Source organism: Rhodnius prolixus, unplaced genomic scaffold (assembly GCF_049639745.1).
Source record: "Rhodnius prolixus isolate KJV_2025 unplaced genomic scaffold, Rpr scaffold_1, whole genome shotgun sequence".
Taxonomy (NCBI): Eukaryota; Metazoa; Arthropoda; class Insecta; order Hemiptera; family Reduviidae; genus Rhodnius; species Rhodnius prolixus.
In genome coordinates this window covers 23,513,887-23,529,751 of record NW_027411581.1, presented here as the reverse complement: position 1 = coordinate 23,529,751, position 15,865 = coordinate 23,513,887, and the positions used below count along the sequence as shown (strand labels likewise).

General features: G+C 35.2%; 1 protein-coding gene across 1 annotated transcript; it reads left to right on the top strand.

Moving 5' to 3' along the window:
- Positions 1-823: 823 nt before the first annotated feature.
- On the top strand, positions 824-3,498 carry LOC141451383 (uncharacterized). The gene is made up of 2 exons (XM_074122706.1): positions 824-1,059; positions 2,817-3,498. Exons 1-2 carry the CDS (start codon positions 947-949, stop codon positions 3,301-3,303), a joined length of 600 nt encoding a protein of 199 aa, XP_073978807.1. The 5' UTR covers positions 824-946; the 3' UTR covers positions 3,304-3,498.
- The last annotated feature ends 12,367 nt before the right edge of the window (positions 3,499-15,865 follow it).

Genomic DNA, 15,865 nt, shown 5'->3' with positions numbered 1-15,865 from the left:
AATGCATCATTAATGGCGGACTTCGCTACTCCAAGTGTTTCTGCGATAGATCGGACACTCCGGTCTTCTCTTGCCAAGGCATCAGCTCAGGCTACGTCTACATTCGAAAGAACCATTATTCTGGACCAAAATAAAAAAAAATCACGTCTATTAATGACAGAAAGGCGCGGTTAATAAATTAAAGATCTTTAAAGGTGCGAAAACCTGCTTACAGTTTAGAAGAGTTCCGTCAGGTAAAGCAGCCCCAAGACAAATAAGCCACATCTGAGTCTTATCTCATGCCCTACTGATCCTGAAGGGATTAGTTCAATGGACTTAGACCCTTCCTTCTCTGTAATAACCAGATTACCCACAAAAACAAACACATCACTGATAATCAGCTTTTAATATAAAAAATATTAAGTGTCCGGTTTTTTTTTGCTGTTGAGTGTAGTTCGTAAGTTTAACAATTGTATGACATTAACGCCCATTGTAATCCCTTTAGAATTTTACAGTTTATGTAGAGGGGCTCCAATTTTTCTTTAAACAATACCAATGGTAGCTACACATTCAAATAAACCTTTTATTTTATTTAAAACTTCTTCAGGAAAGAACTAACACTAACTGCTGACAGAGTTGCTTGTCAGACATTCAAATAAGTAAGTGGAACTTGATTCTTGGCATTTGATAATTATATTTTTGCCAAAATACTTTAGTTTTTACGGAGCAAGGAGCAAGATTGGCCCCTTATTGTACCTTGAAGTTAATGCTTTCGTTTTTATTTTTTTTTTTAGCATTTAAATTTTACACCTGCATATATGTACATATGATTATTGTTATTTATGGTTGTTAAGGCAATATTTCATTCGATTTTAGTTAGAAAACATGTAAAGCTGTTAATCTTTAGTAGTAGTAACTGAACAATTCAGTGTTTTAGTGTTACCTGCGCAAGTGTATAAGTAGAAATATGCTTATTTGTTACGTAAATTTACTGTTAACCGTTTATTTTGCACAAGGAGTCTGCGATCTACGCACATCATGTGTGAATGATTTAATTACAATGTCAGATAAAAATTACAGGTATGATAATAAAAGTTCAAGCAGAATCTTTCTTCGGCAGTGTATTCTACTGTTCTTTTTGGTAGGACCAGCTGAAGAGGTTGCTCTACCCTCGCAAGGCATTAATTGCAAAAACTGGGATTAATCGCAAAACACACTTTGGCTAATGTAAAGAATAGTTACCCGATGGTGTGGCCTGTTTATTTTTAGGGCATGCGCAGTACAGCGCACTTACCGTTGAGTTGGGAAACTACTTCCCGCCAATGAACTGTTTCGGATTGTGCGAATTTCGTAACTCTTATATTTCGCGCGCATGCGCAGTACACTTACTGCATAGTAACTGCTTCCTTTTTAATGTATTATCAGTTCCCGCGAGTGCCCTGTTTGTGACTTGAGGTGCCTTTTTTTTGTAACTTTATGAGCATGAGCGTTTTAAATTTGCAGTTTTTTTAAAAATTAAAGCATGATTGTAGTTTGAGTGAGGATGGAGTAATGAATGTTTTAAAATTTTGTATGGATGTTGGTTTGATCAGTAGGAGATATGTCCGAAGTGTGGATGTGATATGAAAATAAAAAAAAAAAATAGTGCGATTGATAAGTATGGTTGGATGTGCCGAGGCTATTCGACCCCGCCAAGTATACCCTCCTCAGGAAAAGGACTCCACAGAATAAGTTAAGTTTCTTTTGTGTTGTTCTTTGTAATTATTGTAATGAATCTTGTGACTCAAATTAAAAAAATTGAGGGTGATTAGGTAGGTTAGGAGGGGGTGTGGGGGGCGAAGCCCCCATTAAGAAATAAATAAATCAGGGGTGGGGGGCAAAGCCCCCACATAAAGGGGGGTTTAAATAAAATTATCAATCTTAAATAAATAAATCGAAGTGATTCTGATTCGCTGTTACCATATAATCCGCTAGTGTAAAGTGTAAATATAAAATAAAGAAATAGTTTTATATTTATATTTGAATATGGCGGGTTCTATAGTAACAGCGAATCAGAATCACCTCGAATTAGGCCACACCCCCGGGTAACTATACATTTACCCACACTTTTTTTTAGAAAACTTTATCCTTTACAGATAACACTTCAAGGTCAAACACTTGCACTTCGAGTTCAAACATTAGATGACAATATTTTCTGTTAGAGCACTTGGCTTTAAAACTGTTCTCTCTAAAAATTTGCACTAAAAGTGAAAAAAATTAATGCATTCAAAAGTGTTCTTAAAGGAAATGTTTCTATTAAATGCTATTAAGAGAAAATATAAATTAAAAAAAAAAATCTTGTTTTTCCGCAATTTACGAAACCTCCAAACTAGACCTATAAAAATGGCTGCCACTGTTGCTTGGCAACCTACTTGCAGTTCGCTCTTTTCGCTTCATCTGGCTGAAGAAGCTATCTGCACAATGGATAAGACGGTTTTAGCAAATGAACTTATGGTTTAACCTTAATACTTTTTTTTTTTGTAGTTTTAATACTAATTTTTATGAAAACAGATTTTGAACTGTTATCATTTTAAAAAATTTATGAGAGAGAGCGCCTTTTAATATATTCGTACATCCTGTATTTGTTGAAATTAAACTATTTCTGATTTCAGCGGTACACCATTATGAGCAACATAATTTTTCTTTTTTATTATTTTTATTTTTCGAGGATAATAAATTATCTGCTGAACAAAAATAAGCTTAACTTTATTTACAAATTAAACTATTCTTTAGAATATAATGTGTCCATTCAATATCCAAAAAGCTTCACTTTAAAATTATATCACAAATACTTTCAGCATGGCTCTGTCACGTTACAAAGATTGTAAAGAAGTTGCTGATAAGAATATACTGAAAGATCACTTGTATCTGAGAAGAATTGGAAGGAATTTACAAATATCAAATAAAACTTTTCAAAAAAGCACTAAACTTTCAAAAGATAAACTGCAAAAAATAACTGATTTGGTGAACGAACTCTACATTGAGATGCTATTGTCTGGAATTCTTCCGGTAGAACCGACTGATATAAACCTACCAAGTACTGTACCTGAATCAGATATTGAAGAATTCAATCTGACAAACGCAGAAGGGGATTACGGTTACCAGACTTTCCAACTGGAATCTTTGAAGAGCTCAAATAATCTCAACGCTTTACCATACTTTTTGTTGATAATCTTCGTGGTGATTATATTAAATTTCATAATGTTATCCATCATATACGGCTATCTGCAGAGACTGGTGTGTTATGTTAAAGAATGTCTAAATATAAACTTTGCACCAGAATAACCAGTGAATATTTTTAACATATAAAAAAGTTGTTTTTCCCTAATTTAAGAAGCGTTAAGTACAAATTATGTTTAAATCAGTACTTAATAATGTCAATGTCTTACAATTCACTGTTTGAATTTCTATGCCTTAAATTAATTTGAAATTTATAATTTGTTTAATAAAATAAAATCAGTGAATAAATTAAAGCACGTTGTTGGCGTGGTTGTGATGAGAAGAGAAGCTACCCTATGGTAACTCTCTTGAGGACATCAAACTGAAATTAATCTCGGAGAAAGTTGCCAGGCCAGCAGCGGCTAGGCCGATGTGGAGGGACTAGTCTGGAATTGTAGTAGAGACGAGATTTTGTAAGAGACGGACAGAGCAGAAAGGAATTGTGGAATTTTTGGTATTTGAATTTTGCAATTTCTGTTATGCAGGAAATGTTAAGATATTTGTGGAGAGTAGAGTTTGAAGGCTGCTATCTGATGGAGAGTTTGTGATTGGGTGGCTTGGATTTTCTAAACATTGGAATGTTTGGTTGAACTCCACAGTTCAAGTTCTTGAATCCATGTCGGTTTGAGCATGCAGTTGTAAATCAGTCGCGTGTGTTCCAGATGTAATTTTGTAGGTTCCAACTTAATCGCTTGACAAGTTCTATTTCTGGGTAACGTTCCTTGTTCGCGGGAGTGTTCCTAAGAGAGATCGTTTAGAAGAATTAAAATAAAGTTTTTTAGAAAGTGGAAGAAGATTGTGATAAAAATGAGGAATAAATTTGAGTATCATTACGTAAGAACGTGGCTGGAAAGACGCATCAACGGCGCTGACGTGGATGTAGGTAATTTTGAAATCTTACTGCACTGCTTATTGTCTTAACACTTCCTGTAATGGTGGCAACAGTGTGTTGAAGGTCCCAGAGAAGCGTTACTACTTGTAGTTTGGTGTTAATATGCAACACTCGTACACCGGCAGCAGCAATCTCCAAATTAATAGTAAGAGTCACGTGCATTAACGCCCCTGTGTGGCATCGAGCCTCCTGCAACTATTGCTGGTGAAGTCCCCAATGTACCACATTTCATATGCCAGAGAAGTCATACACACTACTTCTCCTATCTTCTTCCGCAGCCTCTCTACCCACTTAAATGTTTCATCAGATCCACCAGATGAAAACTTATATAAACTTACACCCCTCCAGTTAGCGCAGTAACCCTCCTTATATTCTCCTATACGTCCCTATAGTTAGGGACTATACTGTATAGCTACTACATTAATATCGGCTTATCATTACTTACACTTACTTAACTTGCATTTCCCCAAGGGCACTTAAGTCATTCAATCGTAATTCATACCATCTGTGCAGTAACGATGGCCACCCATACGGGTGGCCTAGCTTGGTGCCTAGAATATCGAAGCCCCAATAATCACTATATCATAGCGAATATTATTAATATAATATTCTATACAGACAGTAAACATTAACACGTGGCTGAACTTCACAGTCACTGCTTGGAGTGTTATCCCATAGTTCTACTATAATCGGATTCAGCTGTCATCCGATAAAACTATTTCAAAAGAAGTGCTTTAAATCTTTAAAAAGTTAAATAAAAATTAACTACTCTTTTATTGATTTTAGCGTGTTAAATAAAAAGGAATAACAAGTTAAGGGAAGGGATTAGCTATTGGACTATTGGATAGCTATTAGCTATCGGTTAGCGTATTGGACACTCACGTGGAGGTCCCGGGTTCGAATCCAGCTGCTGACGGTCCAGGAACCGGCAATTGCACTGAAAAAAGCTCCGGGCGCCAATAACCTTAGATGTTGATGCGCCTTAAATCATTTTTTTTTTAAAAAAAGGAATCTTTAAAAAATATTTTTTCCACGGTCATGGAGAAAATCAGTTTACACTTGGTTAGGAGTGCGAAAAGTCCTTCTTTGCGACACGAACTCTTCACACGCATATTGCACCATGTGTAAAATTAGTTTGTAATGTTATAGTTTACAAAAATCTACATCGTTCGATTCGATTCCGCTTATTAATTTCTCTAGAAACTTATGGTAGGGTTGTAATTGATCTATCTAAACAAAACAACAAAGTAACTTAACCTTAACTTTGCTGTTGAGTAAAGTTTTAATAAATAATATTTGATAAACTTAGAACTGAACTGTTTTCTGACTTGTAAAGTCAGATTTCTAAGTCTGCTTAAACTTGTAGAACTGAAAGAGGCGTTTTAACTAGTAAGCATCGGAATAGATCCTCTGGCCAATGCAAGTACAACATGATCTAACTAATGCGTTAGTGATTTCTCATACGAACGAATGCAGCATGCGCCTTAAACTCATTACACAATGTTCCGCATTCGCGAGCAAAAGATCACTTTCTATTCTTTGGTTTCTTCTTCATTGTCAATAAATGTCCGCTAAAGATGGACAAAGGATCACTTCCTGTATTGAAAGGAAGTGGTCGAAATGTCAATCATATTTGATCCTTTAGGGGAGATTGCGCGAAAGGTTCAGTAAAGATTTTAGAGTTTAGACTGTCTATAAAATCTATTTATTAGGTAAAATTTCATCATACTATCTTAGTCTGTATATGTGTATATGTGTCTGTACGTTTAATTATATGTGATAAATAGCTAGAAAACTTCGATAAAGCGGCCATTACAGAAAAAGTTTTGTGAAAAAAAAAAGTTCTTTGGAGGGATAAAGTATTTTGTTGACTTAAAGTATTACTTCTACAATTTACCTTTAAATAATTGTAGATCCCTTGGTAGAAACCCTTTTCATAAAATCCTATTTCAGATATTATTAAGTAGTTGAGAGGGACGTAAATCGAATGTACATAAAGATGAAGAACAACGCGAGAGGCGTTAGATTTACAGGAGAAGAGTGTGGACCGGTATGTCGTAGTGGACTAAATCCAATCACCAATGTAATCGGGTATAATCTCCATTTAAAGGCATGTCCAGCAGTATAGCAATGTCCTAACCTAATTTCCCTCAGATAATCCCATTTCTCCGAGGGTACTTAGGGCAAACCCTAAGTGGGTAAGATGTGTACCCTTATTCAGACGCGCACACTCAGCATTACGCACAGTTGGACACCGATTCAGCTTGTGTGCGTAGGATGGTATTTGCTGAAGGGTATAAGAAAATGAGAAATAACAAGAACAGGAAATTGTCCCTGGGTACATGAGTGCCTAAAGTAAACTTCTATGTTACTCTCCAACTTCCGCCAAAAGTAAACATACAACATTTCCAATATCAATCTAGAGTATATAACTTAAATATAATTTCTCTGATGTTTAATACTTAAAACTTTACACAACTTTTGTTTGCGCCAAAGATGTGTTACTTTCACTTTTACTTCTATTAGTACGAACGATTTTAATGAGTGTACTTCAAAAAAATCGTTTTAAAAAGGAGAAAGGACCAGGACTTTGTGAGGGGAAAGGATGACTGGAGAGGGGAGTGGAAAGGGGAACTTTGCTTCCACCCGTTTACCTAAACCTCACTCCTCTTTCCACCTCAGATTGTGTTGAGTACCTAGAACTCTTAGTGGACTGAACGGCTAACCTGGTTCCACATACTAGACTCAAACGGAAAGAACTAATCAGACGATTCAAACTTCTCTCTAGACTTCTCGACCAAACGATCTAAACTTTCATTAAACAACAAACCACTTATCTACACTTATCTCAAACCTGTCTGGACATACGGAATGGAACTTTGGGGCATATCATTTCAATCATAAACACCCCATATCGCTAATGCTCCTTACTTTGTATCTAACCTTGCACCGAGATCTCCTTGTTCCCTATGTTGCTGAAGCTACTAGATCCCGCTACCCTACGTTTCTCGCCTCAATTTCCCCTAGTGTTGCACGAGACCGAGACGAGGCGAGACTTTATGCAGTCTCGATCTCGGTCTCGGTCGCTCAAATCTAGTTCTCGGTCTCGTCGAGATATCTCGGTCTCGGTTTTTTGAATTTTTGTTTAAGTATTAAAAGTGGTTTGCTATTAATAATCTTTTCAAAAAATGTTATTATTTTCTAATAATTATTTTAATTTATATATTGGTAATGAAAATGTGTGTAAAAGAAGACAACTACTTACACTTCAAAACATCATATGTTACTACTACTGTTATATATCTTTATATAATTTCAAAAAGATGTTAAAAACGCGCCAAATGAAAGACCCAAATAACATATCTTCCTGCTATAACAAGTCGATTCGTGAAATAAAAAATACACCTCCCAACAAACTTCCCGCTCCATTAGTTATGGCAGTTGGTGAAGATAAAGAATCTGATGATTCATTTTTTGACGACGACGACGACTGCATCAATATTTTTGCACCATTTGCTCAAAAATCAGCAAATATCACCGAAGCATGGAAGACAGAAATAATTAATTACACCAAATTAGACCAAGCACCAGTAGACGTTGACATTTCAGAATGGTGGAAAACACTTGAGAATTCCTTCAAAAATTTGTCTAGAATGGCGAAAGATATTTTTAGTATCTGTGCAACTTCAGTGCCTTAATCAATCTTAACTTCGGTAAGATTATTTTCGCAAGCTGCGATGATAATGACCAATAGAAGATCTTCTTTAACTTCTGACTCAGTAAAAGCTCTTTTATGTATCAGTGCTTGGGTAAAGAGTATCTTAAAAACGAAAATTTGTGGCAATATTTTTTAGGTGCATAGATAGTCTTTTTTTTCAAATTCACTAATTCTAAAATTCTAAAATATAATTCAAATAATATCTAAGTTCAAAGTATTAGATTATTAAGAGTGAAATTTATGAAATTGAATGAATGAATGATATGAATAGTAAATTTAGTCAATTTATGTAAAAATTAGGTAATTCGAAGGGGGCGCTACGGTAGCCGAGCGGTGTGAGACCTACGAAGCTAATGTGTATTGTGGTACTGGGTTCGATTCCCGGTCTTAGGCCTTGGATTTTATTTAATGGTTAGTAGAAGAAATTTACAGTAAAGTATGTTTGCTAGTCGCCTCCGTCCGCGACACCTAATTGGTAGTTGGACGTAAAGCCCCGCCTGCAAAAATAGGCGATTACTTTACTTTGCTTACTTTACTTACGTAATTCGAAGTCAAAAAGATGTAGTAATATTGAACATATATAATAAAATCGTATCTTTTAATAATTAATTCAATACCTGTAATGATTATTTATTAATAAAGAACACAATTTTATAAGTTTGTAGCTAAAAATTAATATTTGAAAAACCAAAACGAGACCGAGATTTCTCGACGAGATATATATCATGTCTCGATCTCGGTCTCGGTTGCTGAAGTCTCGTCTCGGTCTCGGTCTCGGTACCGAGATTTGTCTCGTTTCTCGTCCAGCACTAATTTCCTCACATCCTTTAGTTGCCTATCTTAAGCATTAAGGAGCAAAATTTTTAAAAAATGAAAATAAAAATATTAATTAAAGAAGTACAAAGAAGGCTTTTTCAGACCAGCTTAATGTCCAAATACTATTCAGGTGTTTAGAACGGGGGTGGATTATTAACATACTTTGCTTAATTTTTGTATTATTAACATATTTTCTGAAATCCAAGGTCTAGATCGGGAAACAAACCCACATGCGTACATTAGTTATGCTGTACCTCAATTGACTGGCTATCATGGCGCCTAAGAAATATTACTAATTCTTTGCCAACTTTTAAATGAATAGATTTAATCTTTTTCTGCACACAGGAATTGTAGCCTTGAATATTATTTAAGGAATATTTTTATTCTAAAAACCTTTAAAAGCATTTTCTTGGAAATATTTTCATAAAGTTCTTGAATGCAACTAAGATTGGTATGAAATCAAGATTTCCTGAGCTTTTATAAATAAACGGAAACTATCATTGTGTTTTATAACAATCATCGGAGATAATGGGTTGGAAATTGCGAACTACGAGGGTCGTTTGAAAAGTCCTTGCAAAAATAAAAACTACTTATTTTTTTGGGGTAAACCTTTTTTATTTTTCAACATAGTCTCCTTTTAGGCTTATACACTTCGTCCAACGCTGCTCTAGTTTGTTGATCCCTTCCGAATAATAGGATTTGTCCAAGTCTGAAAATTAGCCATTCGTTTCTGCAATCACCTCCTCGTTTGAATAAAATCTTTTTCCCGCCAGCCATTTCTTCATATTGGGGAACAAATAGTAGTCCGAGGGAGCCAAGTCTGGAGAATAGGGGGGATGTGAAACGAGTTGGAACCCTATTTCCATTAATTTTGCGACCACAACTGCTGAGGTGTGAGCTGGTGCGTTGTCGTGATGGAAAAGGACTTTTTTGTGGGCCAATCGTGGGCGTTTTTCTTGCAGCTCGGTTTTCAAACGGTCCAATAACGATGAATAATATACACCTGTAATAGTTTTACCCTTTTCCAGATAGTCGATGAGGATTATTCCTTGCGAATCCCAAAAGACAGTCGCCATAATCTTTCCGGCCGAAGGAACGGTCTTCGCCTTTTTTGGCGCAGATTCCCCCTTGGTAACCCATTGTTTAGATTGTTCTTTGGTCTCAGAAGTGTAGTGATGTATCCATGTTTCATCCACAGTGACGAAACGACGCTTAAAGTCCTGCGGATTCTTCTGGAACAGCTGCAAACCGTCCTTGCAACACTTCACACGATTTCGTTTTTGGTCAAGCGTGAGCAATCGCGACACCCATCTTGCGGTTAGCTTTGTCATGTCCAAATGTTGATGCAAAATATTATGTACCCGTTCATTCGAGATGCCCACAGCACTAGCAATCTCACGCACCTTCACTCTTCTGTCATCCATCACCATATCATGGATTTTATCAATGATTTCTGGAGTAGTAACCTCAACAGGGCGTCCAGAACGTTCAGCGTCACTTGTGCCAATATGGCCACTCCGAAAATTTTGAAACCACTTATAAACTGTTCTAATCGAAGGTGCAGAGTCACCATAATGTTTATCAAGCTTCTCTTTAGTCTCCTGAGGCGTTTTGCCTTTCATAAAGTAGTGTTTAATCAACACACGAAATTCTTTTTTGTCCATTTTTTGAAAATCACTCGACTTCCTCGATTCAAACGAATGCCAAACACAAAGAAATAGACCGATCTGGCTGAAACTTGGTGGGTGTTCTTCCAAGAGATGCTACTAACTAAACATAACCATCGAGGAGTATCGACTCGCCAGTGGTGCTATCTCTCTGACTTTGCACGGACTTTTCAAACGACCCTCGTATGTACATTTCTGGAGTGTTAATTATTATCAACAATCTGTCGACAGCATTTTCCATTATAGATAGAATATCTTATATAATTTCAAGTACTTAACATTGTACAAGAAGTAAAGTAATTAAAAATTATTTAATTTAAACGAAAGAGAAAGTGATATACGTAGTTTGAGAACATTTGCGGTACAGCAAGTGATTTGCTAAATAGTAGTTCCTTAGGAATATTGATCCGAAATTATTCATTTAAGTATATTGCCTTAATGTTCCTACTAACAAGTAATGTAAATTATTCAACATCTCCAAGGACTGTACACACAGGATTCCGAATAATTGGCCTAACAGAGAAAATAACCTTGCAGATAGATATGGTCTCCTTAAATTGCCATAAACAGTCTACTATAAGAATAATGTGTCTTTTAATTGCTTGTAGAACATAATTCTCCACATTTGATTAAATACCTTACACTTCTTTCCTAGTTGATTTAAACATCAAACAGATAGTCCTCTTTAAAACCACGTTGCTGAGCAATCTAAAATTTTAGTTATAAAAGGGATCCTAAACGAGACTGTTATCCTATGATCAAATGTTGAAATACTTGGAAATTAGTTCCCTGTAAAAATCGTTTACAAAGTTTTACTAAGAAAGCGATCGCAACTCTTCTATTCCTACTCAGGATCGGATTGGTCCAATAGCATCCGTTAAGTTTCCCATAACTACAGTTGTAGTGAGGTGATGAATATGAATAGTATAGTTAATAAATGTTAATTACTGTAAGTGTCCAATTCGTAAGTAAATATGTAAGAATTAATCTGGGTAAAATTTATGACCATGGTGTTGGGTTAAGAGAGTCCATCTGTTGTTCCATCAGCGATTGGTCCTTACATCTTGGAGAGCGTTAGAGAGTCCATGAAAAGACTTATCTGCCGAGGTTGACAGAAGGATTTTGGTTAACGTTTCTCTACAGAATACGATTCTATCTGAAGATTCGCTCTATTTTCAGATGTACTCAAGACTTTGTTGTATTAAACAGATCCGACCAGTGTTGATTTACAGCCATTTGATTTTGTGTTGATTTTGATCATTCGAAAACCAAAACAAATAAACAAAACAAAAATGTTAACATTCCATGGAATAAGAGCAGTATGGAATGCATAATTCCATAATGCAACAATTCCATACTGCTCTCTCTTCTTGCTCAAATCCTCTTGTACAGTCTCTCGCCTCCTCTGACATCCCTAACAATACTACTCGTTGACTGAATCGCCAGTGGCCCCGCGACATCCTTACAGTCTGAAGACCTAAACGTCATTATTCTCCTATCTACCCTCTCTCCTACTCATATTCTCCTCTTTACATTCCGCTATCTCATATAAAGAGTTATACCGCTGGGTAGCTTCTCTCCTCCTGCTCTTCCCGCACCAGTTCATCTCATTCACCTCCTATTTACTTATTCTATATATTTATGTAGAATGTAAATTACAAAATAAATAAGTAAAAAAACATTCCATTGTTACATTAGATGAAATTCTTACTAGCGTGAAGATATTTGTAAAAATCCAAAAAAAGAACGCTTAAAATAAAAAAGATTTCAAATATTTCGATGACAAATTATTGCAATAAAGAGTTTTTAAACTTTATCTCCCTCCTTCTATGTTAAGGGGAGGAGTTTTATTTGTATTTAAGGGACACCGTTTCAGTGACCAAGTCTGCACTAAGATGAGATACGTTCAGAGTCCTAAGGCAGCGAAGTATCTAATATAAAAAATTAATTTTCAGTCGAATTAACGCAGATAAACATCTACTCTTCAACTCCTGCTTTTTGAAAGGCTTTGAAACCAACTTCACGCTTTAAGGATTTCCAGGCAGTAATTTCAAAATTAGATTTGTCGAATTATTGAATACAATACAGTTCCCCCTCCACACCATTATTGCGTCGCAACAACAACAAAAAATATCAAAGACAGAAAAATAATAATACTCCTTGTAGCCGAACAACATTGAATTGCTTGTTTTTGGCAATAAAATAAGAAAACAGCCTAAAGCTACTACTGTCAGTTATTTTTTGTGCTTCCATTTCTTTTAGAGCCCCAGTCTCTGTCTCGTTTTCCTGACGGTAGGGTAATCGACTTGTATTCCTGATTTTATTTTTGTTTAATTTATTTTTGCTGTTAGCAAAAAACAAAATAAAGAAATATGTTAGCTTTTCCTTTATCCATTTTCACCTATTTCGTGAAATTCTATCTAAAATTTTATTTTCTTAAAATAAAATGTTATTGTCTCTTTTGAAAAATAAATGGTGTTGAAAAGGTTCCCAAATTTGGGTTAGCACAGAGCATTCCGGAATAATTAGAGCTCAATGTAGCCTAATTCCGCACACCCACCTTTAGCAACCATAAAAACCATTTCATTAGAAAATATTACCCAATAAAGTGATAGTTTCCTCTCGATGAAACTCTATTCTTAGCAACTGGAGGAATTGAAATCATTTGTCTTCGGATTTGTCGCAACTCATTTACTTCACATTATATCAATAGTTTGATAAAAACCAAAGAATTGGACACTTCACAAGGAAGCAAAATTTTATTTGCTTTTATCTCACGCATACACTTATTATCAAAGTCGCTGCTATAAGTCTCGTTTCCGGAAATGGCTATTCACCTATATGTAATTCCGATGCTAAGTATCGGCTAACATTCATTAAACGGAAGTAAACTTGACTAAAGCGATGTTATCGCAATTAAAGGTTTGCTAAGTTTTTAGAGCGGTGGACTGCCACGCAGAGATCCCGGGTTCATATCTAGCTGCTTATCTTTAGATTGGGGACTTGACCCAAACCCAATGTAATCCCCGCAGACGAGCTATGGTTAGGATAACAAACAAGAGGGCTGAGAGGGAGTTTTGAAGAAGAGGACATTCCAGCCCGATCGACCGCCCAAAGCCCCATCTGAAACCCATTTGTTTGTTACGACAATAAGCAGGCTGAGAGCGAACCACGCTGTGTGCGGATCGTATCTAAACAGGATCAACAAAAGGTCCTCTCCTCTTTGCGTAGATTGCAATGAGGAGGAGGATTTCAAACATGTAATAATGATATGTCCACGTTATGTGGTAGAAAGGAAACGAATGTTTGACGATATATACAGGTATTTAGATGCACCATTTCGCTACGAAGACATTATATTCTCCACCAACATATTTGTGCTTAAGTCGATAGCAGAGCTAGCAATGAAATATGAATGTATTTAAAAGCTATAGCCGAATTAGAATGAATGGAAGAAAATGCTTAAAGAAAGATTATGTGATTTTAATTTCGGTTAAGCTATAAGGATGGCAGGAGCACAGAGTGCTGCTCCATCCATTAGCAGTAGTTTATGTAAATAGTTGTATATAGAAGAGGGATGAATGTGTGAAGCGAATGTATTTATAAGTAAGAATGGAGAGTGATATTCTAGTGATAAGCACCTAGACGATGCTGGCTGTATGGTGAAAGCCAATGCCAAAAAAAAAAAAAAAAATTGTTCTAATAGCTAAAATCATCCTAAATTACTATTATTCATTTTGTCATCATTAATTTAATTCGATATTAATATTTAGTTCAAAGGATACCAAAAAAAAGGTTAACGTCTCAAACTGAAATGTTCTAGTTATCTATAATTAATTTAGTTACCTTAGATAGATTCATTTTAATTTCTACAAAAAAAGAGATTGATTGTTGAAAATAACAAAAATAAGTTTCTCTGGAATAAATTTATTAATAAAAAAAAAAGTAACACAGATGGTAATACTAAATTAAGTATTTTTCAATGACAAAATACCTAATAATCATTATTCCGTCAGCATTCTGTTCAATCTATTGTTTTTCAAGACTGTAACTTGACAAGACGGTATTTGTAATCAATTCTCAAATTCTAAAAAGGAATTGCAGAGTATCAAAATGATTGATGAAACTATAAGGCTAATCAATAATCAATTGATTTCAAGATTAAAAATATAAAGATAGAAGATAATAATCTTTCTTTTCTTCTGTATTCAAATTGTCGATAAATTAGATGACTAACTCATGCATATACATGCAGTTCATCTTATTTTACTTATGTAATTCATGGGTGAATTAAAATTTCTTAATGATTATGTACGGGACCTATGAGATATTGATGCATTATATTTTAATCGAAGTTAAATTTCTTTGTTTTATTTAATTAAGTGTCAAACAGACATTATTTAAGTTTAGAAGCTGATAAAAACTAATAGACAGCTTTGAATGTGATTAAGTTGAATAAATTGTAAGTCCTTGGAAATTTTTATTACTTAATAAATCTTTATGTAATGGTTAGTCGAAAGAAAGTTAAAAAAATTTGAGGTTTTTTCTGTCGATCTGTTGTCTGATACTTAGGAATACAAAGTAATGTAATGAATATTTCTACAGGAGCGTTTAAGAGTAATTACCAACTAGCAAACATCTCATCCTTTTGTGCGCACAAAACAAAAGAACAATCCAAAGAATCCTAAACATCAACACAACTCATGGCAGCGATGAAGATCCTAAACATTTAATGATTAGTCGACTGATTAGAGACAGAATATTAGAATCTCGCCAAGTTCTGTTCCAACAAGAATTCATATTAATACGAGTATTAATTCGTACATAATATGTATGAATAAAATTATTAGCACTCCTGGCACTTATTTAAATATTTATTTATCCTACAATATTCACTCTAAATACTGTTACCCACGGTCCGATGTCTATCAACCTATTCAGATCGCTGCATCCTTCTCCTGGCACAAAACATGGACTTGGAACCTACCAGCTATGGCGAATTTTAAAACCTGTAGAGAAGTTACTTGGTGAAAGTAGGCTGAGATGGAATTTTGCATTTAATGAAGATGGATGAAGCAGAATAGCTAGGACATGAGGTAGAATTGCTGTGGAACTGGTAAGATCGGGGAAGATCGCTAAGAACATGGGATGAAGCAATAAATAAGGACTCTTAAGCAAAGAATCTAGAATGAATCGGAGAGCTAAAGAGACTCAGGACAGGAATTAGTGAAGACAACGTCGGCAACCCAAGGATCAGAAGATTAAGAAGAAGAAGATTGTTATCCACTTCTAAAATAAACCTGCTGGCAATTTCCATGGTAACTATAAACGAAAATCATCCATTCAAAAGGCCACTTTTCTTTCGTTTTTTTGTTCCTCCTTCACAATACTAAGAAAAATAATTCTTTTATCTTGAAATTAAGTTTGCACATATAAGTTCACTAAAGTTTTTTTATTCCCCGAAAGATATAGTAAAACAAAGCGTATTTTCTTCGTGAGATACAGGACACTTAATTAAGTTGAAGGGAGTTTACG

Bases quoted from the DNA above. Each gene is read 5' to 3' on its own strand.
- LOC141451383 (XM_074122706.1), top strand. From the start codon at position 947: ATGCTTATTTGTTACGTAAATTTACTGTTAACCGTTTATTTTGCACAA. The intron at 1,060-2,816 runs GTATGATAATAA...AAATACTTTCAG, and splicing joins ATGTCAGATAAAAATTACAG to CATGGCTCTGTCACGTTACA.